General features: G+C 42.6%; 1 protein-coding gene across 4 annotated transcripts in view; it reads right to left on the reverse strand.

The window, feature by feature from the left end:
- The window catches only part of TEAD1 (TEA domain transcription factor 1), a 279,289-nt gene that overhangs the window by 67,140 nt on the left and 186,518 nt on the right, over positions 1-25,631 (reverse strand). For 2 of the 4 annotated variants that reach the window (XM_037839922.1, XM_037839919.1), the window contains exons 3-5: positions 15,266-15,330; positions 12,854-12,916; positions 12,702-12,764 (exon numbers count right to left, since the gene is read on the reverse strand). In XM_037839922.1, coding sequence (XP_037695850.1) covers positions 12,702-12,764; positions 12,854-12,916; positions 15,266-15,330 — 191 coding nt within the window. The remainder of the gene's footprint in view (positions 1-12,701; positions 12,765-12,853; positions 12,917-15,265; positions 15,331-25,631) is intronic. The other 2 variants (XM_037839920.1, XM_037839921.1) reach the window with 2 other exon arrangements.

Consider the following 25,631-nt stretch of genomic DNA (forward strand, 5'->3'; position numbering starts at 1 on the left):
GTTCATCCAAATCGGCCAGGCCAGGAATCCTCCTTTCCTTTCACATCAAAGCAGGAACAAAAGGGTGACACCAAAATAAAAAAAAAGAACCCTCCAAAGCTGCCACTCCAAGTTCAGAGAGTGAGTAAGGGTCAAGGGAAGCTTCAGGCCAGGAAGGTGTCAGTTGAGAGGCTGCGTCAATATTTGCAGATTTAACCAAAGGTGATGCATAAGCATGCTGAGGTACCAAAAGGCAAGTTCAAAATGAGAAGTCAAAAAGAAAAGAAAAGAAAAGGGGGGAAAAAAAGAAAAGATAAACAAAACCACCATGGAGCCTCCAGAACTACTACTAGGGGCTTCTGGGAAAGCTCTATTAGGGGCTCCCAAGGTTTAGATATCACTTTGTACTTTGTCCCATTACTGCCAGGGAACATAGTGTGAATTTTCAAGAAAGCTTACATTAATCCTTGGGGTAAAAACCCTAATTATTAAATTTTACAATATTTTCTACATTTCTCTGGCTCTCAACAGAAAACAAATAATGAGCATCCCACAACAGCTTTTCATTATGCACCTCTGTAAACACATTTGCTGCACCTGAAGGATGCTTCCTGAGGGCCCTGGAAGCTTGCAGGATTCTAGTCTCCAGTGAAATGGCCCCAAGTGACTTGAGTGATGCTCTGCAGCAAATGCTGCCTCTGTCATCTCCTTCTCATCAGATAGCATTCTTCAAGGTGAGGCTCCATTTGCTAATCTCCCAACTGCTCTGACCTAGAGCTAGCTTCCTCCGATAACCTTTTTTCTTTCTTTCTTTTAGTTCCGAAAACATTTCAAGGTGCCAGAACAAAGACAAATCTTGTAATAGATGGAGTTTTATATTAAGCTGATTGGGAGCATGTACAAGTCCTAAAGCTGAATGGAGCCCTATGAATACAGACTTGCAGTCCCAGCCAATCCACCCTAAGCTGGTCCCATGACTTTCCCTGATAGCTGCTTCATCCTCCTCCTCAGAGGACAATTCATGTATAATCCAGAAAGCATGGCGTCCTTCATATTTGACAAACAATACCTTGACATCAATCCAAACTTGTTGGCTTCTCTTTGGACCCAGTCACTTTGGACTCCAACTCCCAAGCCATTTGACTTTCTAACGAGAGGTTATAAATGTTCTTGGGGAGATTTCTGAAACTGAGGTAGTGGCATAGGTATGATCACAGGCACCTTTGCCAAAGCAGGACAAGCCTTACAGCTTCTTTGGGGCTCAGGCTAGGGGAGGTTGGAAAATGGAAGCTCAGACTTCTTGTCTGCTTAGCTGATGCGACTTCAGAGGAACAACTACAAAAGAGCTTGTGGACCTGGCTCCATTCCAAAAGAATGTCACAGGGCCTCCCACAGACCTGAAGTCTCTGTGTTTATGAAATGCTGATGACAGGGGCGATTCTGCTTGCCCAAGTACAGAGTGCATTTGTGCAAACTTGGGTGGGGTGACTCATGAATCCAAAGTCCAGGTCCAAATGGAAATGAGTTCCCTGAATCTCTATAACCCACTTCATGCTTTTAGAGTCACTTGAAATGTTCCTCTTTGCTAGGCTTATTGAAAAATGCTCTAAAATGTTCACAAGAGTTTTATATTATTATTTTTTAACAGGGAAATCACGCAGGGAGGGAAAGGAGAAAAGGAACCATTTTTTCTGTTGATGTCACATAACTTCAGAATATGATCTTCTTCTTTTGTTAAATAAAATAAGGTGTGATTCTTATAACCCAGCACCCCACCAGGTACCCAAATGAAAACAAAAGTTCAAAACCAGGACAGCAAATCTATTGCTTATATCCATCAACTTGCTCTATGACAGTGAAAGGTGTGTCTGGTTCCCAAGCTCCCCTGGACATTACTGAGAGCTGTAGTACCTTGGGCATTTAATAGTTGAATTTTCTTCATCTATAAAATACAGTTGCACTTTATTCCCTCATGCCTTTCTGGTCCTAAAAGTATTTTCAGCTATGAGTGGTGAATTCCATTATAAACAAATACATGTTAATACACATAGCCAAAAGATAATTAAGAACATAGCAAGGATGTGAAAATTTGGGTTGCTCTCAGCAGCCTGTCTTAGAGAAAAATCCAAAGGTGGAGAAGGATTTTTATCTCAAGTACAGGGTTCTTTGTGCACTTGACCTACCTATTTGAGAATAGGCAATTTTCTGCAAATGGACTAAAATGCCTATACCAGTGATTTCCTACCTTTTGTAGTGGAGACACTCTGACTACACATTTAATTATATAATATCATCCCTTTATGTACAATGTACATTTGAAAATTAAAAGGATTTAAAAAGTTGTTTGAAATCTAAAGTAACCCTGGAGATAATAAGCTCACCAGGGATATCTCAAAATCAGAACTGAGAGCCTGGCTGTAGATCCACTTATTTTGGAACTGGAGGATGAAGGATGCTGTGCTACAAGATTTCAATAAAAGAATCTCTAAACTATCATTGTTAGCCCAGAGATACATGCCTGGCTTTGAAAAAATTATAACTCTAAATGCTAGACCTGAGTAAATTGCTTCTCTCTGTCACTCTGGTCTAATGTCCTGGACTTTTAAACATTCCACTCTATCCTCAGCACTCACCCCAGTCTAAAGGTGGGCTAATCTATCCAAAAACTGAAGCTTAATTAAATTTAAAAACATATGCTACATTTATTTATCATATTAATTTTATTCTAAAATTCTGAATTTTCACACTAGCATTTCTGGGATGTGGATGGAATTTGCAAAACATGAATACCTTAAACTTTTATCATGAAAAAACTGTTATTAATTTTCTGAGTGTGTGTATATCTAAGCATGCATGAATGAGAAAGATGTGTCCTAGGGAAAAGCTTGGACAAGTTCATGCTGACTATTGCTGATTTTAAGTCCCTCCATCCCTAAAATTACAAAGAATGAGGCCACAAAAAGCCTTATACTTGAGAAACAGGGAAAGAAAAGGCAAATCTCCCTCTTCCATCTGAACCCTAACCTAAGCACATGACCTGGAATGTGGAAAATACACCTGGAGCAGGAAACATGGGTCTAGAGACTCCTGACTGGGGAAAGGACACACGTCTCATAACCCCACTTCCTTCACTACCCAATTTATGTCACCGCTGTCAATGTGCTCACCGCCCTAGCCATACACAATCCAGCAGGCTGTGTTATGCATAAACTCATCAGGCTGAAGCCTTTCAAATTGTTATTGTTGCTAAGTAAACAGGCTTTCATATTTCATGAAGCGGAGCATGGCTGCTGCTACAACTCTGTTTCGCTGACTGCCTCCTTTTTATGGTTGAAATGCACACAATGTTTGAAAAATGTCTACATGTAATATACATGACAGGAGTGCAGCGATATTACAAATGCACATGGCTGGACAGGTGTGCTCCTAAAACGCAAAGACATTTTATAGATCAGCCTTGATATTACGGGAGTCTTGTTTCCCTCTCTCCCCTCTGCTTTCCCAGTTTTTGATTATTCTGGGAAATCAATTATCTCATAATTTGTAGGCATTAACCATAAACAAATTTTAAAGATAATATAAGAAGGTAAGATGTTTGCATACATAATATAGTACAGCTGCCATATTTGGAATTTTAACGAACAGCGTACTAAATCAGTATATTCCAAGTAGTTTATTCATAGGTCATTACTTCATAATGAACATAAGACTTCAATCTAATTTATTCATATGGAAGTCCACCAATGCATCAGGAAAAATAAGGTAAAAAAATAACTATGGATTCAAAAATTCTTGACAGCAGTTAAGGGAGGATTATGGGTACTCTGTATTTTCTGCATAATTTTTCTGTACACCTACAAATTCTCTAATGAAAAAATTATTTTAAAATTCATTAAAATAAAGGAGACCAGACCCTCTTGGTATGGTGCACGGAAGGAAAGATGGCAATTTGCTTGCAAAAGTCACTTTTTCAAAAAAGACAAACACAAAATTCTTTAAGAAGTCATTTTGCAGACATTGTTTCTAATCTTGCACTATGTGTATGCACATGACCTTTGCAATTATTCACTGTAGCTTCTGAGAAGATAAACATCACAAAACTATAGGACGGTTCTGAAGAATGGATGGAGGGCACTCAAATTTTTCTAGCCATGATCTCTAATTTGCTTATTATTGGAGAAGGCAGGAGGAGCAAATACAAAAGGGGGCAGTTTCGGTCAGGCAACAGCTAATGCTGAGGAGAGAAGGCACATTCATATTTCTCCTGACTTGCTATGTAAAAAGTAGGAATTAATGCATCTTATTGTATTTCCAAATGCCAAAGACTCCATTCACATTAAAGAAAAAAAAATATTTCAAGGCTTTTACCATTTTTCATTTTTAAAGGTACTGAGCTATATTTAGTGTTTTATAATTGTCAACAACGTTTTCTTTAATTCTGCTGTGGGGCTTAGCATAATAAAGGATTATAAATGAGGATCCATGTGACTCCAAGGTACAAGTGACGACGCTCTATACCAGGGTTTAGGACAGCATCCTGCTAGATCTGGATGCTTGGGGGAAGGTACTTTTCTCACCTTATCCCTTTCTCCTGGGAGGTGACACTACAAGGCAGGTGACAGGTCTCTCCTGACATGAGTACTCTCATGTCAGCCCAAGCTGACAGCTGGTTCCAGTTTAGTTTCAGAATGAGTACTAGCTCACTTCTGTTTCCTTCAAATGCATAGACACAATATAAAGAGGGCTTAGTGGGGAGAGAGAATGCAAAGCAGCTCAAGTCAGGGAAATGAGCCCTCATCCCCGAGCAGCACTGCTTGCAGAGGCAGCGCAACACTGTGGAAAGAACTTGGGCTCTGGTGCCAAATAATACTGAGATCAAATTCAGGCCTGTGACCTTGGGAAGTCACTCTGTCCTTCCTCATTTGTAAAGTGGAGACACTACCACCAGCCTTCAGGACTACTCTGAGAATGACATCAAGCACTTAGCACAGGGCCCATAGCCTGACTTGCCATTCAGGGAACTTGAATCTGTGAGGCTCACCGAGCCAACCACATATAGACTCAATCACACTCAGGACCTGAAAGACTTAAAAGCCCTAGTCCTCCAGTGTGGTGGTTCCACAAGAAGCTAAGTATGTGGGGACTATAACGTCCTGCAACCTCATTATGGGGTATACACTTGGAAGATCTCAGAGCTGGGAAACGAATGGACATTTGCACACTGGTGTTTGCGGAGGCAGTATTCACGATTCGCAACAGGCGGAGATGGCCTAAAAGTACCCCGAATGAGGAACAGAATGGTGAACCTTGTGTGTGCATACACAGCGAGGAGGAGTGAAGCTGTGAGACACACGAGGTGAATGGATCCTGCAGACAGCATTTTGAGTCAACTACACCAGAAACAAAGGCAAAAACTAGAATGCCTCACCAACATGGACTAACTATAATGTGTAAACTCAGAATTGAATCTTAGAGAGCAGCTTATCAGGGGAACACTCATTGTAACAGTCCCTAGATTGTAAGCTCTTACAGCAGTCACATCTATTCCTGAATTGTAATGGCTATCTATCTCCAAATTCTGAGATGCTGATCCCTTTGTGTATAACCCGATCAGTCTCTGGGACTTTGGGTATCTGTGTAACACCTAAAACTCAAGCCTTAAAAAATCTAGACCTGGCTCAGTTCACATAGAAAGGTAAATGCATTCAATACTTTGGCTCCCACTCTAAGTTCTGCATCACAAACTCAGTCATCACACTGCTGATGAGAGGTTGTAATTCCATCACACCCAAGCAAGACTAATTGTCTCCAATCTTAATTTTAATTTGGATAAATAAAAAACAAGGCAATGAAAATATCTTGAGGATGGAGGGTACATGTCATGAATGCAAAACTCCCCCAAAGTTTGGGAAATGCCAGGAAAGACTATGCATCATTTCCACATCCAGTGACAAGGCCAAGCGTCTTAATGCTGACAATGAGACAAAAGAGGTTGCTGTTTCAGGCTTTCTTTGCCTTGTGTGCTAACAGCCAACTCCTGCAGGAGCGGAGTGCTCGGGGGATCACAGGGAGCCCCACTGAGTGGATGAAGCATGTCTGTTTTTCCTGCAGACAGGGCCATTCCTGGAAGGAATCAGTGGTGACACAAACAGAATTCAGCAGCCTGGACTTCAGCAATGCCCCAGTGAAGTTCTTGGACTCCTCCAGAGAATTAAATCAACAATTTGAACTTGAAGCTCTCTGCTTATTGGAAGGGATGGCAGATCGGAGGGAAAGGCCTGTTCAGAAATAAAATCACAAAGGCCAACCAGGGTGACAATGAAGAAGATGGCCCAAGGGGTAGCACATGTAGCTCGTAAATTAGTAGCCAACGACTGGACACAGTCAGAGAGGCTGAGGCCTTTTTCTGCTCTACTGGGATGTTGCAATGTCAGCAAGTACAGGCTTTTCTTCAACACATGTCCAGGAGCCTGACATATGCCTGCCGCCCAAGATGTACTCCTGCTGAGGTCAGGGAAGAGGGAGGACTTCCTTTCCTGTTAGTATAGTCCTGAGTCACACACTCCCCCAAAATACACTCCAAGATGTGAACCAGACCCCCTTGGTCCATCTTCACAAGAAGAAGATCCTGGGCCATGGGGTGGAGGAGGTCTGCAGGACTTGGCTGTAGCTCCCACAAGCCTCTGGAGCCAGCAAATAAAGGGCTGCCCTTCTCCCTTGTCTGATCTCTGTGAGGCTGCTGCTAATGGGGAGAGGAGGCCTTGGGGCAGGGCCTGGATAACCTCTGGGGACAGTGAACATATGGAAACGCAGTGCAGGAAACACTAAGTAGGAACTCTGAATAGGAAAGAAAAGACAGCTTGATGCACAGAGAGTACTTCTGCTTCCTTTTTAGATGCTGGGATAATAAATCCCTGGAGCTTAAAAAAAAAGAAAAAGAAAAAGATAATGACCTTTTGATAAATTAATGGTGAGTAAAATAATTCAAAGTAGAGAATAGTTTCTAAAAGTTGCAGACCAGCTGTCGGAACATCCCATCCAAAGTATTATCAGACAAGCTGCTGCCTCTCTCCACTCCATGAGACACCAGTGAGGGGCCCAACTTGAAGAAAGGAGGAGATGGAAGACGAATGAATCTGGTGTTGGAGACACTGCTGTAGATGCAGCTGGTGATACAAGGTAGAAGGGAGGTCTCTAACTCTAAATGTAGTTCCCAGAACCAAAGAACAAAATCACTCTTTCCACAGATCTATAAAGGCACTTGCACACTATAACTGGATGTATCCATTTTCTATTTTACAATTAGATTTAGGCCTAGGCAAAGCTGTGGGTCATCTAAAACACACCTACTGCCTGAAGAGTAGCCAAAAGAATCTTGTCTGGATGGGGGCCAAATGTAAGTACTCCCATCGCCAAGCAATGACTCCCTGAAAGTTAAGCTCTGCTGGACCAGCAGGTGTAACTCTTGCTTGTCTCTTGGAAACTTGAGCAGAGTAAACAAAAAACAAACCTAAATTATACATTTAATTCCCAAAATTCTGAAGCTCTGGCCACAAAATGCCCTTTATTCCCTCTTCCGTCTTTACAGGTGTGGAGTTACAGCTTCAATCTGCAGGCCTCCTCTCTACCCTCCCAGCTCTCTGCTCCCTGGTTCACTGTCTCCCATGTCACTCGCTCACCTCTTCAACTATCCCCTCCTAATATTTCTTGTCTCTTGCATGTCTCCCTTCTGATCTTGGCCTGTCTTCAACATCACTCCAAGTTTTTGACCAAGTCTATCCTGACTTAGGCTGCTATAAAATTACAGAGAATAAAGTCTCATGTTGGTGCTAATGGTTAGAGCATAAATTCATGATAGACAGTGGCTAAAAAGTGACAATAATTTTCAGACATAGCTAAAAGGAGAACTGGTTATCAGTGGATTTGATTTTCTCAGGGAAATAAAAGGTAAGGAAAGACAACAAAAGAGAGAGAAGGGCAGAAGGAGGGAGGGAGGGTGGAGAGGGAGAGAGAGATTGTATAGCGAAGGAGGGTGGGTAGAGGAAATTTTAAAAAGTACAGAATAATGTGTAGTCATTTTATTTCTTTCATTTAAAAAACTGAAAGGAAACATGTCATAACGGAAAACTTGTTATATTATAAATTTGGCAACAAAAACCTTCACAGTTAATTGTGATGCACACCCCAGTTTATTACCATTACTTTAGTAGAACTGAATCTTTAATAAAGTATGTTTTAAATGCTGCTACTAAAAATCTTTCTGAAATGCTTTGGGGTATACACTTTTCAGTCATAGTGATGGATAGAACTTTTAAACATACTTCACTCTTTAAGAGCCACGAGCAGTCACAGTGGACAGGACTGAGGGGCAGCTGAGGGCAGCCATAAGGACCGCTTGGGGGCCACCGAGACGGCCCCAAGTGGGGGCCCACTCTCACCAGGACTCTTACACCAGCCTCTGAGTTCATGTCCCTGCTGCCACTGTGCTGCTCTCTTAGCTTATCCCCAAAAGATGGCTGGCGAGATTTTCTCAAAGTATAAATCTGAACAACCTTTGCACGCTCCTCAGTGCCCACAGATGAATCTTCTTTCCTCAGTGGGATGATCCAGGACCTTCCAATGAGGCTCCTCCATTCTCATTTCCCATTCCATGTCTCCAACTATACAGCGTTCTCCCTGGTCTCCCAAACACCACAGCCTCTGTGGAATTCTGCCTCCAACTAGGCTCAGCTCTAAGGGTGTTTCCTCCAGGAAGCTTTCTTTAACTCTCCCACACTCAGAATTCATCATTCTTTCCACTAGGCTGCCTTGGCATCACCCTCTTTAATTTCTACCACCAAGCCCCTAGCTGGGTACGACTTACATTTTGTATTTCTCCCAAATGTGGCCAAAAGTAATAGAAAAGTTTAGTTGCTCCTCAAGAACAGAGACTCTGCTTATCAATGAAAGGTTTCCTGTACCGAATTAAGTAATCCTATATGGAAATCTTAATATTGCAATAACTTTTTTTTTTTTAAACTAAAATTAAGAGCCACACATTTTGGGGTGATCTGGCCCACAATCTCTTGAAGAATCACTGTGGATTTTGGATCTTCGGCAGTTAGCAGAAGCAGAGAGTTGACCTTCAGAACTTAGTCTACCAGGTTTTCAAAAAGAATCATTTCTGTAGCTAGGATGACTCATCTGTAAATGTAGTATGTGAATGACCACTCTCCCCTGCCTGGTTTCTCTGCGTCTGAAGGAAGGACAGGCTACAGGATTTAGAAAGCAGGAGCTAAAGTGGGACACAGGAGCTATTCTGTAAAGGCTGGAGGGACACCTTGGGAAGCAGCCATCTCCTTCTCCTGTCGAAAGCAGTGTGGGTTTCCATCGTTATTCAATGGAATAGCCCAAGGGGGCCAACTGCTCAGGATGAGAGAGGGTGAGCTTCAACTAGGACAGCTTTTACTCTATTACTTATTGCTGGTTTCAAGTAAGATTTTAACTTGAAACACAAGTTTTTCTCCTTACAAAAGGCTAGGAAAGCACTGGCCTATAGAATGCTACTGCACCTTTACCAGCGATGTGAAGACAAGAGTATAGGCAAGAGGGCTTACGAGGAAGCCACAACCAGCGGCAGCCCCAGCTGTGGGCAAACCACTTTTGCAAACTCCACGGGAGGAGAGGGAAATGCAAGCTTAGCTTCAGTCTCAAAGAGGATCACAGGCCTCTGTCTGCCCCAGAGTACAGAATTCTTTTAACTTCTTAGTCTGTGGAGTGGCAGTGACCAGCCTGCTAGGACTGATCCTAGATGATCAGTCATCACCACCTTCTCCAAGAAGCCTCTCCTACATCTCAGGCTAAGAAGAGCCTCTCTTGTAAGTCTGTCAATGTCCTGCCATCCCCACCACCTTCCCAGAAGCTTTCCTTATTGTCTGTTGGAATCACTTTGACTTCCTGTAGCAAATTTATCTCAGTTGGTGTGGGAGGCCAAGAGGACCGTTGCTACCAGCCTGCCCTCACTACGAACTCGGTGAGGATGCTCACTCCTGCTACAGATGTATGACTAGACTCCAGAGCTGAACAAGAGAGTGCGGACGGATCAGTGAAGACCACCTGTCCCACAAATCCTGAGCCCTTTTCTTGGTATTGGCTGGGTAGGAGGTTAGGACAGAAAGCCCTGGGGAGGATGTGAAGGCAGCAACATCTGGGCAGGCGGGTTACAGCCAGTCTTATTCTCCTTGACTGTCCAAATGTCACAGCAGCCATGCAGCCAAGGCCACGTCACCCCCGAGTTACTGGTGACCACCACAGCATCAATCGCAAGAGAAAGCCTACATTTTGACCAAGGGCTCAAAGTTTAAAATTCACCTTTCTGCTAAAATGTGGATACTGAGGGGAGGGTTGGTCACAAGGGCTGTACGCTAGCTCCCAGGGAAATTGAGGGGCGAGCGACCGGCTATCTTTAAGTTATGTCCACTTTGTGCTGGCATGGAGTCTTCTGCTGGAAGACATTCTCCCATCTCCAGATAAAATCCTGTCTAAAGAGCAGTGGTTTAGGATTCAGAAGGATCTGAGCTCAAATTCTGACTTCACCACTTACCAGGCTTTGTGATATTTGGCAAGTCAAATTAAACTCTCTGACACCCAGTTTTTTCAACATTATTCCTCAAAATCAGCATAATGGAACTCACTTCATAGTGTGCCTAGATGAGAGAACACTCGAGAGGCTCTGCATTATGATAACATATCTCTCTTAATTCTGAAACCTGGAAGTACATTCTCCATGCAGTGGGTTCCTAGAATTACCTCCATATTGTATTTTGGCTCTTTCTGCTAACACTTATTCAACAGCCGTCCTATATTTTACATTCCCATTTACGTTGCCAGCTCTGTGAATAGGGAATTGAGTGTTAACTGCCCACCTTGATGAGCTCCATGCCTGGGCCACTCAATTGGTATTAGCTGATGGGAAAAACAAAGGGGTCCATTTTTCCAAGAAAAATGTGGTAGGGAGGAAGGAAAAGAACTACAAGAAGACGGAGGTGGTTCTTGGAGCTTAAATGCTGAGCCAGTTGCTACCCTACTGCCTCTGCTTCCACCTCCTCCTTCTGCCGGCCCCAGAGGAGAGTGGGCCAGGGAAGGCGGGGGAGAAAAAGTCTTCTTTTTTTTTTAAGAACAAACACAAATATAGCTGTGTGAGTGCATATACATTTATAAAGCAATGTTACAGTGGCATGCTTGTTTCTACTGAGGAAGATTCTTAAAATCACCAACTGAGAGACAAGAGTGTGTCCTGCATTCCTCCTGAATGGAAGAGTGTGATTTATCACTCTTATAGGGCTTTCAGTCCAGGGCTGTGTGTTCTGGTGAATCGATAGGAACCACACAGACAGTACAGAGATAGAGCAATTCATAGCATCTCAGATGGAAACACAAAATGGATGTCCGTAAACTTCTTTGTATGTCATTAATTCATTAGCTCAGAGAAACTAGAAATAGGGTCAGAACATCAGCAAACACGGCAGTAGTTACAACCACATAGAGAGGACTGCACCTTTGGTTAAAAAGCAGATCTATGAAGTTATCTTAGTCTTCCAACTGCTCAGCCAGTGCAGCTAAAAGCCAGCCACCGTCAGCCACACGTGCGAGCGAGCCAGCATGCTGCCCTCTGCACAGGGGACCCCAAATGCTCCTTCCTAGCCACTAGCCTATTCCACAGCCAGCCTTGTTGGCATAAAAAAAAAAGCTGGAGGACTTTGGGAAGGGTCCCAGTGTTCACCACACAGTGCTGTGAAATTACACTTTGCTTTTTAGTTTAGAACAAAAACACAACTAATATATGGGAAAAGCTCAGAGCAGAACAACAGCAAAGAAGGCACATGGGACAGCAACAACATGGGCTACAAATTCATTTTTATGATAAAGTAAAACGCTTCCATGTGATAAAATTGCTTTGCATTTCTAAAATAGGGCGAACATGTATTTTGAAAATTGTTAATACCTCCATTTTGCTATGAAATATATTTTAAGAGACTGAAAAATGAGGCACATGCAAAAAAATTAAAGTAAACGTAAGTGTAAACGTAATTGCAAATACGGGTTTAATTAACGGCTTTCCCTTCTCTAAAATCCATTTTTTTTTTTTAAGGCCACACCTCAAATTTCTCTTTTAACAACCACAGCCATTGACTTATAAGGCAATATTAAGCAATGTGGTAGAAATCTGGCCAAAAATACTCTGTTGGAAAGGATGTAATAGGGAACATACCTATTTTTCATATATATTCTTGGAAATACTTCAAAAGCACAAAGTAAAATAAGTTCTGAACATATTTTTAGAACTAATTTTGTGACCACTCTGGAAATGATTCTTTTTAATAGCCTCTACATTAACTTTGCTCTCTGGACTTTTTTCCCTCTCCTAGCCTTGAGCTTCTTGGTGGACATTCATAGGTTAAAAAAAAAAAATCATGTTTCTGTGCTGAAAAGTGATCAAGACCAGCTCTCTGCTGCATTTGCATTGTTATTAGGAACACACATACACACACACACACACACACTGAGTTTAATTTGAGGCTAGTAAAGAAACTGAGAGATTAGACACAAAGAAATGTAAACAGCTCTCACATGCGAGGAAACTAGGTTACGAGAATCCCAGCACCAGGCATTCACCAGTCACCATGGAAAACAGGAAGTGAGATGCATAGCAACCACAAGCCAAAAAGCAGGAAAGCGCATACCTTTAGCTTGGAATGAAAATCACGAGATTTCCTTCTGGCAAGAACCTGAATGTGACTAGACACCTGCAGGGTAGGGGAAGGGAGGAAAACAAAGGAAAAGCCTGTAACCATGGAGATGAAAAGCCCCCTACAACTGGGCAAGCCAGACGTACCTTAATGGCGGCTTGAATTTCTCGAACTTTCTTTCTTGCTAAGACCTGTATATGACTAGACACCTACATTGTTCGGGTTTATGAGGGGAAACAAAACAAAACAAAACAAAACAAAAAAAGGAAATCAAATATAAAATCGCTACTCCTTGGGAGGGTTTAAGGGTGAGGGGTGGGGGCGGGGGAGGTTATTTGCATCTCAACAAAGCTCTGCAGTTAGGAATACACAGTCCCAGCCAGACACCAAGCCCCCAGCGCTGCTCTAAGCTTTTCAGACTGGGTCATCACTGCAGTGACTTGATTCAGGATGAAACTTTAGGCTCATCTTAGTTTTCCCACCTAGGAGAAATCACGGGCAATGGGAAAAACTAATTTCTGGAGGGATGAGAGGGAGAGAGTATGGTTGTTTTCTTCATAAAATTAAAAAGGTGGGGGTAGAGGTAAATGAAAATATTTATAGCTTCTCAGTATTAGGAGGGAAAATCCCTTTTTCTCAATTTAGAAGAGACTATCCATAAATTAGCACATTCTGCAGAATCAAAAAGCTGAAGCTGTTGGTTGTATTCTGATCTCATTAAGAGCTCTGGATTCTGTAGCAAATGTTAAAATAATACTGACATGTAAATTAGATCTCAAAGAGAAATGGAAAGACCCAGTTAGCAGAACATTTTTTTCCCCCTTATAAATATCTTTAATCCTTCCACTCTTTAGGGTATTGACTGGGCGCCAAGTGGATTTGCATATTATTACAAAGCGAAATGTGTGAATACAGCCAACCAGCCATCCTGTTAAAAATCTGGGTTGAAAACCACACGGATTTACTGAACAACAAATTCACATTGGAGAGGTATCACCAACTGCTGCCTAAAAACATCCCCAGGATGATGGGGTGTGGAAACGAAGCCAAGCCCAGCTCTGAAACACAATGCTTCCACTGGGTAAACAAATTTGCATTTCTTTCCATGGACTTGGTTAAATTTAGAAGAATCTGAAGGGGAGGGACAAATGACCAGAGCTCAGGGACCAGCCGACAGCTCAAGTCCAACATGTTCAGTATGCAGATCTGTCCATTTCAGAAATTTAGAACCTCCCATTTAGAAGTTCAATGACTTAGACTGTGTGACAATTACTTCATTTCAATATAAGATTTATGATAATAAAAAGATCCTTTTATCTTTAACTTTGAGTTTCAATTATTCAATTACTTTTTTCAAGTTCCTCTTGCGCTTTTTTAAGGCATGGAGAAGCAGGAACTCCCCCAGGGCCTCCCTCCTCCATCCAACTGCTTTTACCCGCTTTCACCCCGGTGAAGAACTTCTGTACTTCTAAGATTCTCGGCATTGATGAGGGGCCACTACTGGGGGTGGGTGGGGAGGACAGCATCCCCGAATTGGACAATGCCCTGCCTCTGGGCACGGGCAGGCGGCCACGTCCATTTGTGCTGACTCAGCAGCCAGACCCAGGGCTTGGGGCACAGCAGCACTGCTGGGAAACAGCCTCTCCCCCGCCATAAACACTCGGGAAAACAACGCATCATTGGGAAGAGAACTGGAATCTGCTGCTCAGGCTTAAAGAGACCACAGTTGAGCTTGCCTTTTCGGTTTGATTATATTTTTAAAGATCCATGCCAGTTCATTCAGCACAGATCAACATTAAAAAAACATTTTTCTTCCTGTAGCAGCTCATCCACGAGGTGCACCCCCCGCCCCGTTCCTTTTTTTTAGTTAAATAAACACTAACCATTCCAGTTCTGAACCAGGTCATGTCAGAGATCTGGATGGCTTTACATCTGAAAGAACGAGGGAAGGCAGACAAAGGGCAGAGGAAAATTCCTGACACTACTCTGCACAAAGGCATTTCAGTTGTAACTTCATTTCAGTCACAGCAGCTACTGACAAAAAGCAATAGCTTAAGAAGCAACAGTTCCCTGGCCGCACATCATTCAGTATCATATTTAGGCCAATAATCAAGGCTGTTAGCATTACAGTTTCAATGGAATAATGACTAATATGTAATTGTTCCAGGATTTTACAATTGCACAAAATTGCAAAATTTTCATGACTTGCAAGTATATTTGCACCTGCAGCTTTTGCAAAGTTCAGATGCACAGTGGGAAAGAAATGTAAGTTATCGAATACGGTCCGGGGGCAGTTCATACACTGTCCTTGGCAGTGGAACTTCCCCATTTGAGGCCTGAGTATGGGTCTCAAAAGAACTCGGGAGACCACATAATAGAGGGTCACTGAAATGATGAACAGTGAAAACTGAGCCAATTTAAAACACCTGAAACACTGACATCCTTACAGGGAACTCAAATTGGGGGCTCCTAGGAGCCAAAGCACAGCCAGCCACTGCAGCCAAAATGCCTTCTGGGCCATTCGCTGACATGCACAGTTTCCAGGTGGGTTATTTTACCTGTTTTCTGGTCCTCGTCTTCCCTGTCCTGAGTTTGATGTATCTGGCTATCAATTCATTCCTACCTGAAAGAAAGAAGAATGTACAGTAAGATGGGTTACTTAAAAAAAAAAGATTCTCTGAAAGCTAAGAACAGAATTTAGAATCAAGAATTTTAAAGTTGCAGCTGTCAGTTTATGAATGCTAGAAATATAAAAAGGTACAGTTGTTTGCAAAAACATTAAGCAGAGGAAATTGAAGATGAAAGACATTTAATTCTGAACTTCAAGCAGCAAATGAGGACATAAACGTGACTTCTAAGAAGTTTTTGTGTGCAGGCTTGTACCAAATGCGTGGTTGCTTGTATAAGCAGCAAATACAACGAATGGATGAGTCAGGGAGTAAATAAACTTGGTTCCGTTCTAGTCTTTTATATAGATAACCTGACTTCGAAGAACATTATAATGGGAAAATATAAACCCTGAAGCTAAGTGGGGAAATGTCTTTCTAAGACACCATGTGAAATAAAAACCCACTCATATGAGATAAGGGTGCCTCTGAGCCAGTCGTATTTATAACTTACTTCAGCTTGCTCTAACACCAGATACTGAAAATATTTTTACATACACTACACAGTAACTGGAAAGCCTCCTTTTCCTAATACTGCCTTTGGCTGGGTCTTTATCAGCTCCAGCCTAATAAGAACTCTTTTTAGTCAAGAGCAAGTTTGAAGTCTTTTGCTGTGGTGTTCATGTGATTTGCCACACTGTGACTGTCCAGCAAATTCCTACTTATCTCTCAAGGCTCCACTTCCCAGGGAAGTCTTCTCTAACCACAGAAGTTTCCTTGCTCTAAATCCCACTGCAGCACAACCTGTAGTTTTTTCCAGTACGTAGCCAAATTTTGCATAATTTGCATTTGCTGTCTAATTCCCAGTCATACTGCATACCAGAAGAAGGCAAGAACTTTGTCTTGTTCATGAAAGTTGTCCCAGCACCCAGCACAGTGCCTTGCACACAGAAGAATGATGAGTACACTAACAGCTACTGGTGAAAGAGAGTGATCACATGCCCCCTGATATCCCCTGGCTGAGTAAAGAACTGGCAACAAGAGTGAGAGACCTCATGGAAATCTTGCCAGAGAATTCTAAAGCCTTTCCTCTCGCTGAGTAGAACTCTCCTGCAACTGAGGCTCTGTCACCATGGTGGACACAACCACCGCCAGAAGGCAAATGAATCATGGAATCTGGGGACTGGAAAGTGCCTCTAGGTCATCCATTCCCAACCTCAGAAGTCCAAGTCCCCATAAACCCAAGCTGACAATTCTAGAAATGAAGAAGCAACCCATCCTATCTTCAAATATATTTAAGAATAAAAAGACTCTCCTAATGTGAGGCTCTCTGCAACTTTCATCCTCAGATCTTTCTTGTTCCTTTCATGTTAACAAGAATAAGATTAGTCTCTGACCTGGGTGATAACCCTGGAGATTCTGACAGCTTTCAGGTCCTCCTGCAGTTGTACCCAGGCCAAACCTCCCCTGTTCCTTTGTTATCTGTGACAAGCTTTGGAATCCTCTCACCTGCCATCCTGTACCCATCTATTGTCCATTTTCCTTTCACAGCCTGGGGTCCAGAAATGTAGGGATGTTCCTGCTATGACAGATACACAGCTGAGGGTGTCTGTCACTTCCCTCAACCTAAATATTCCACCTCTATTACTACAGCTTAATACTACATTAGCATTTGAGGAATGACAATAAAATATCAACTTGAACTTCAAGGTCTGTTTCATTTGGACTACTCCTCAGGTACACCCCCTACCCTGTTTCCATCCGGTCTTTTCCTGCACAGTTTGGATTTTCAGATCCAAATACAGAACCTTATATTTATTTGTATTCTATTTTATTCTGTTAGATTAAGCCTATCATTCCAGCCATCAGGATCTTTTCTGCAACTGAATTACCCTTTAACCACATGGAAAGGACTTCTAAATTCAGTTTTGAGGATTGCTTTTTTAAGTATTCACTCTCAAACTTTTTGAGAACCACCAATATCCCCTGTAGTGTCATTGGGTCTGCTTCTCCATCTCTGAGATGCTTGTACAGATTTTGCAATTTGTCTCAAAGGCTCGCTGACAGCCGAGCCCAGCGAGGAGTGCCTAATTACCAGAAGCCAGATACAAAGGACAATGTCGGCAGAGGAGCCAAGCATCCTCCCTGCACCCTGCTCAGGGCTGTTGGAGTGGTCAGGAAGAAATAAACCCTGGGGCTCTCTGTTACATGCAATTTCTTCTGAACCTCGTCTACACGGCAGAAATGTCTCCTTTCCCCATACTTGCTTATTTTCTGTGAAAGCAGACAGAATAGCTTTACATGTGTGACACACTACCTACGTAACAATGTTCAACTTCCTACGGCATTTTGGTTTAATGACAGCCACATGCAACTGTATACAACTGTATACATACTAACCTATGTAAACGGTGCCTTTTGGCATTGAAAGGCACAGTGGCCTATCAACATCATAGTTTGATTAAAGAATTCTAAAAATTACTAGTTCTACAAAGAATCTTTATTGGGCAGCTACTATTTGTTGGGCATTACATTATAATCATCATTTCTTTGAAAGTTTACCATAACTCTTAGATTGACGTTCTATAGATGAGCAAGAACATCCTTCAAAAGCCTGAGTTCTTTCTTCTATACTATGTTTCAAGCCATGAATATTAGTTAACTTGAGTTTTTGGGTTTTCTGTTGCCTAACCATCAGGAATACTGCTGATTCAAATTTTAAATCCAATTTCAACTAAAACTTAGCATCTACTATGATCTACACACAGGGTCAAGCCACTATTTCACGTGAATTTTTTTTAATTATCACTGAAGATGGCTAAGGTTTACTTGGTTAAAAAAATAAGTCATATTTAATTTGTTAAATTGGAAAAAATCTAGTTTTAAATTCCACTTATACATCTTATAATTATCTGTATAAATCTAGCAAATGTTGGCAATCACTTTCAAAGGACCATTCAATTAATGGTTGGTCCACTTTACCAACTTAGTCAAACTCCTTTTGACATTGAAAATTGTATATATATTTTAATGTATTTAATGCTTTTAAGTATTAGAATTGTCTGATTTAACTTACAAAACCTTCCCTTAAACAATCTTAGAAACCTAATAAATTCTCTTAAATGCTCTGTAAACCTAGTAAGATTTCAACTCCTAAAATCACAAGTATAAATCAATCTTCATTGCATATTTTAGATTGGCAATACAGGCTAATCTGTTACACAGGCGAAATTACTGTAAAGAATTACTTGAAATATCAAATATGGACAAATCCTTTAAATCCAGTCCTTTAAATTTAATCCTTTAAATTTGAAATTAACACTATGGCTTTCAATCTACTAAAAATTTCTAACTTCAATTCTCAATTTTCCCTGAATTAAAATATGCTTACCCATTAAGGAAACAAATACACCACTCCAAATATGTCTGAAATACCTTTTTGGCTGCTTGGGACTATACAGCTGTCAGAGAAATTGACCAGGTTCTTACTGGAATCTTGTGAGGACGTATCAAGCCCCATTTATAGTTCCTGTAGCACTGCCCTCCAAATGGGTAGATCCTCATAGTCCACAGTCCTGGATCTGAGCCATGTCGCTAAGGTGCAAAATTCCCCAACCAAGGACAGGAAGGCTCAGTGGCACCAACCATCACTGATGCAACTGGAAGTGAGCCTCCTTTCCACACAGCACAGTCCTTTTCTCTTACAGCCGTGATCAGAATGTTAGGTATTAAAAACTTTATCCTCCATTTCTCTAATTCTCACCCTCAACACACAGACAGACAGACAGACAGACAGACACACATGGTACTGGATTGATCCAGGTAAACTTTCAACAAAGTTAATTTCAAAGTTAATTGCTAATCTCTCAAACTAATCCTCCACTCATTTGGGGCCCATCTCCTTTGTGGTCTATAGCATGGCTGTCCTATGCATTGGAGATATAAAGATGAGACAGCATGCCTACCCACAAGGAGTTCACTCTCCAATACAACGCCAAGATACGAGAGCAAAGCCTATACATCCAACGGTGACCACTGCCATGAAAGAGTTTCTAACAGCACACATGGGTAACAGGTAGGGTATAATTCAGGAAATCTAGAAAGGTTTCCCCAAAGTACTGGAACATAAACTAGGGCTTTGAGAATACAATACACTCTTTCTAAGACTTTATTATGAAAACTTTCAGGCATACAGTCAAGTTTTTCACAGAAAGAATTTTACACTGAACACTGAATATGCACCTAGCTTCTACCATTTGCTTGATCATACACTTTTCATCTACCAGTCCTTTATGCATCCACCAACCCACTGTATTTGATTGTTGTTGCATTTCAAAATAAGTTGCAGGCATGATTTCTCCCTAAAGACTTCAGTGTGTGACAGGTACAATGGAGGGGAATATGCTAAAAGACATTTTTGACAGAGGGAGAAGCATAAGCAAGAAACTGGGACTTTTTTAAAAAACAATCCCTGCTGGCCCTTTACCTCCCTAGCCCACTGCACACATTTTTTTCTTCCTGCACCCAGGAGTCTCCAGGTTCTACATTCACAGCTTAACACAGGCGCTCAGGACTCATCTCCTTCATTCGTCTCTGCAAATACTTACAATAACTTATAGAGCTGAGTAGCAACGTCATACTTCACCAAGAGTCACCATACTACACTTTCTCTGTAGTATTAAAAATACCGTTAAGAACGCACATTTCTGTTTAGTTTGATAGTCTGCAGCTACAGCTCCCTTGCTATTCCCACAGGTAATAAGTAGCAGCAAAGCCAAACACGGCCTGGTCTTCCACTTTTACACTGTGATCCTCACTAGGCATTGCACTCTAGTTATTATCTTTCCCCTTCCTCCTAAGTAACATAAAGCAGTTGAAAGAGAGCCCACCATTGGTTACTCCTACATCCTGGATGACTGTCACATTTCCTGCTTCAAGGGACAATGCAGAGATTCCGCAGAAAGGCATGGAGCTTTCAAAGAATGGTTCAAGTTGTTGTGGTGAGGGGAAGTGGCCTCAAGGTCATGTTTGAGGCACAGCAAATGCAGGGTCTGTGGCTAGAAATTGCAGCCCATAGACATTCAGCTTTAACAGTAAAAGAGCCACTTTGTAATTGAACGGAGTCAGGGAGCCACAAAGAGAAAGCAACAAATGGAACCCTCATCTTCTCAGGCTGTGGCAAGTGCTATGTGAACTCAACCCTCGAAGGGCTGAATCCCCCATCCTTCGCAGGTTCGGGGAAGGGGCTGGAGCATAAACTCCAAGGAAACCTCTGCTGGCTTTCCCTTCGCTAGGATGGATACATGAGGATCCCCCCACCCCTACGCCATATTCACTCCTTCCCTTTCTTTGTGTGTCAACAGAGTGAGAATCAGAAAGTAAACCCAAGCTTCTCTTGATTTCCAGACCAAAACTGTATGCAACAGGCACTGATGCTTCGGTTGCAGCATTGGGGGCTTCTATACTCCCACACAAACCTTGATTCCCGCCCATGGTACTGGTAGAAGCAAAATTTCCCTCTTAACATCTGGAGATTTCTGTGCTCTGAACCTGCCTGCAAATTGTTCTCATGGCCCCCAGTGTCCTTGCCTTTTTCTTCAAGTCCAGATTCTGCCTTGTCCCACTCATTAGCCTTCCAGCTGGAAAGGGCTTCCTTTTTCCCTAAACATCTGCAGGTTTTGATCTGGGCTGCATCTCTAGTGACACATATCTTTGTCCGCCTTATGTTCTAGTCATTTCAGCACATGCACTCAAGGAAAACAGGAACCAGTGGCATCCCTCTCTTCTATGCCTTCCCCTCCCTGGCAGCTCAATGTCAGGGGATGAGCCACTGTCAGGGGCAGCAAAGGGGCTCCTAATTCCCTACAATCCAGTTTGACTCTAAATCAACAAAGCAAAGCGGAAAAAGACCTGTGCTGAATTGAATGGGCGGGGCCACATTTCCATGGAAACATTCAATCAAGAGGTCACACCCTAATCAATGTATCACTCACAGTTGGGTGGGTCACATCTCCATGGAAACATTCAATCAAAAGGTTCCAACCTAATCAACGCTAATATGTCTGCCCCCACAAAACTGCATTAAAGAAAATGGTGTGATCTCTTCTTAGTGAGAAGAATAGAAAGACCGCTTTTCCTCCCTCTAGAGTGATAATAGACAAAGGCAGCCAGGAAGATTCCTTCTACAAGCTGACAGCATCACCAGAAGAGATACACATGTGGTTCTGTCCTCCTACACCAGCAGAGCCCAAATATATACAGAGCAGTTCATGAAGGACCTTCACAGGCAAGATTCCATGAGATGGTCAGTGTTTGTGCCAGTTTGGATGTATTATGCCCACCTAGATGCCATGTTCTTTAATGCAATCTTGTGGGGGCAGACGTATTAATGTTGATTAGGTTGGAACCTTTTGATTGAGTGTTTCCATGGAGATGTGACCCACCCAACTGTGAGTGACACCTTTGATTAGGATGTGACCTCTTGATTGAATGTTTCCATGGAAATGTGGCCCCGCCCATTCAGCACATGTCTTTGATTTAATCACTGGAGTCCTATATAAGAGCTCAGACAGAAGGAGCTCATTGCTGCAGCTTAGAGAGACATTTTGAAAATGGCCTTTGAAAGCTGATGCTGACATTTTGGAGGACGCCATTTTGAAATGCAACCTGGGTGCAAGCAGGTGCCAGCCATGTGCCTTCCCAGACAACAGAGGTTTTCCAGACATCACTGGCCATCCTCCAGTGAAGGTACCCAATTGTTGATGCCTTACCTTGGACACTATGGCCCTAAGACTGTAACTGAGAAACCAAATAAACCCCCTTTTATAAAAGTCAATCCATCTCTGGTGTTTTGAATTCTGGCAGCTTTAGCAAACTAGAACAGATTTCGGTACCAGAGAAGTGGGGTGTTTTGCTGCTGAGTTTGCAAATACCAAACATGTTGGAGCAGCTTTTTAAATGGCTAAGGGGAAGATTCTGGAAGAATTGTGAGGAGCTTGATAGAAATGCCTAAACTGCTTTGAAGAAATATGTTTGTAGAAATATGGACTCTAAAGATACTTCTGACGAGGTCTTGAACAGAAATGATGAATGTGTTGTTGCAAACTGTAAGAGAGGCAATCCTTGTTTTAAAGTGGCAGAGAATTTGGCAAAATTGAGTCCTGGTGTCAGATGGAAGGAAGAATTTGAAAGCAACAACCTGGAATACTTAGCTGAGGAGATCTCCAGACTACGTGTGGAGGATGTACCCTGGCTTCTCCTTGCAGCTTATAATAAGATGCGAGCGGAGAGAGATAAACTTAGAACTGAACTCTTAGGTTCAAAGAAACCAGAAGCTGATGGCTTGGAAAATTACAGGCTTCCAGGGGGTGGAATCCCAGAAGCTACAGCCATGTAACCAAACATGGAACCCAGCCGCCATTTCAGTACAAGCCAAGATTGGAGAAGGAGTTAAGCAGAAAGGATTAGTGGAAAGTCCTATTGTCTGATGGCTTTGACCCCTGTGTGCTTCATGCGAAGCCAACAGAATTTTTGCAAGATCTTTATAGACAGACATGCTACTGGTCTGGACTGGCGGAGACAGACAAGGAACAAACTGAAGGAAAAATTTCTTCAAAGACAGAGCCATGGAGGTTGAGGTCTGGAGTCAAGAGGTCTCAGGCTGGGAGAGCGGAGCAGCCCACACGCATGGAAAGGGTGAGTTTGCCCTGGTGGTCGAGGGTGGGCCTTCCGCCTCGATGCTCAGGAAATGTTCTGCCACCCCAAGCCCAAAAGAGGGTGGAGCACATTCCCAGGGAATTGGGGAGAGCCTGGCTGCCACCACACTGTTCTGAAGGGGTTGAGTGTGTGCCCCGGAGATGGAAGGGAATCCAGGTACTGCCTCGATGTTTGAGGAGGGTGGGGCCGAGAAGGTGGTCTCCCCAATGTGTGGGTATGTTGGAGCACTCACCCAAGCGTTTGGAGAGGAAAGGGCTGCCGCAAAGGCCCTTAGGAAGGGTTAGACTCCCGCTCTCTCAAGCCCCAAGGATGCAACGTCATTCTATTAATGACTCTCAGACTTCGAAATCTAATGGAGTTTGTCCTGCGGGTTTTAGGAACTGTTTTGGTCCTGTTAACCCTGTTTTCCTTACTGTTTCTCCTTATGGCAATGGAAATGTTTCTCCTATGAATGTCCCTCCTTGCATACTGGAAGCACATAACTTGTTCTAAGTTTTTAGGTACAGAGCCAGAGGAGAATCATGCCTTAGAACCAATGATGCCTATAATTGATTTTGATGGGATCTTGTACTTAACTGTTGTTACTGAAATGATTTAAGTTTCTGTGATACTGTGATGAGATGAATGTATTTTGTATATGGAAAGAATATGTTTTTCTGGGGTCTGGGGGCTGGAATGTGCCAGTTTGAATGTATTATGTCCCCAGAAAAAGCCTATTCTTTGATGCAGTCTTGTGGGGCAGATGTTTTGCTGCTGATTAGATTTGCATGAAAATGCACCCCACCCAACTGTAGGTGGTGACTCTGATGAGATATTTCCATGGAGGTGTGGCCCCACACATTCAGGGTGGGCCTTGATCAGTGGAGCTACATAAATGAGCTGATGGGCAGAGGGAACTCAGTGCAGCTGTGAGTGACATTTTGAAGAGGCGCCACAGCCAAGAGGGACACTTTGAAGAAAGCACAGGAGCTGCAGATGAGAGATATTTTGAAGACGGCCGTTGAAAGCAGACTCTTGTTCCGGAGAAGCTAAGAAAGGACAAATACCCCAAGTGCAACTAAGAGTGACGTTTTTGAGGAACTGCAGCCTAGAGGGGAACATCCTGGGAGAAAGCCATTTTGAAACCAGAACTCTGGAGCAGACACCAGCCACGTGCCTTCCCAGCTAACAGGTTTTCCGGATGCCACTGGCCATCCTCCAGTGAAGGTGCCCGATTGCTGATGTGTTACCTTGGACAATTATGGCCTTAAGACTGTAACTGTGTAACCAAATAAACCCCCTTTATAAAAGCTGATCCATTTCTGGTGTTTTGCAAAATGGCAGTATTAGCAAACCGGGAAAGTGTTAAAATACTTTCTAGACATCAAACTCTCCTTTTTTTAGCTGAGGGTCATCTAAAGAAAAAAAATATATCTTAGGATATGAAAATCAATAACTGAAAAACACAGGTGTGGAGGAAACTGCAAGAACCAAGTGTCCCCAGGAAGGGACAGGTCTACAGAACAGTGATGTTTAATGACCTGTCCTCCTAAAGAGTTGGAGAGTCTATACCTATGGACAATGCCAGAGGAGGCATTAAAGGGTCTTTATTAACTGATCTCTAAGGAGTAAATAATTAGCCATTTCTTCCACACTGCTGCCATGGCAACCTGTCCCAGCAAAACTGGAAAAGAAAGAAAGACTACCAACGCTGGTTAGCCATCACTTGTGCACCTACGAAGTACAAGGAATGTGCTGTGCATTACAGAGGTAAAAAGACTGCCTTCAAGGAGTCTACCGCTGTTTGGAAGAAAACCCCACCTGTGAACTCTCACCCACGAGAAGAGGGCCAAACTGGCGCATCATGCCTGCTCATTTGCAGCACAAGTCACAGCTGCTGTGTCCCATTTGACTGAATGATAATCTGGTCCCTCACTACCAAATAGGAAATTCCTTATTTTGGGTTTTACTTATCACTCTATTCCTGATGCTAAGAACACTGCAGATCCTCAGGAAGTATATGGTGACTGAGTGGGTGAATGAATGAATGGCAGAGGGAGGGTGGATCAGAGGGTGAGAGGGGTCAGAAGGCTAAGACCAAGGGTAAGGGAAGGTTCATGGAAAAGAGCATATCAACCGGTTCAATCCCAGAGTGTTGCCAATGAGGAAGTTTAGACACTGGTGCCTTCAGTTAATCCCCAATATAAATCACTGACCCAAAATCAGCACCAACGTGGAAAACCACTGAAAAGGGCCAGGCAGCCAGTTCTGGGTTGTCAGGGGCTGGTACTGCCCGTTCCTCATCTAAAGGTTTACAAAAAGTACTGATGGCTTTTAGGAGGTGATCACTGGGAATTCCCTGAGACAACCTGTCTCTGCATTCACCCAGGGATTTATAAGGAGCAGCTTGAGAAGACAAATGAAACAAAACACAGGGAACTGTACACAACACAAAGTGTGAACCCTGAGGTAAACTATGAACTACAGTTAATAGAACAATTATAATAATTTGTTTCATCAATTGTACAAAGGTACCACTGTGTTAATAACAGAGAAAACTGTGTGTGAGAGTGTAGGTATATGAGAACAAATAAAAAAGTTTATCAGTATGTAAAAGGTATAT

Source organism: Choloepus didactylus, chromosome 6 (genome assembly GCF_015220235.1).
Source record: "Choloepus didactylus isolate mChoDid1 chromosome 6, mChoDid1.pri, whole genome shotgun sequence".
Taxonomy (NCBI): Eukaryota; Metazoa; Chordata; class Mammalia; order Pilosa; family Megalonychidae; genus Choloepus; species Choloepus didactylus.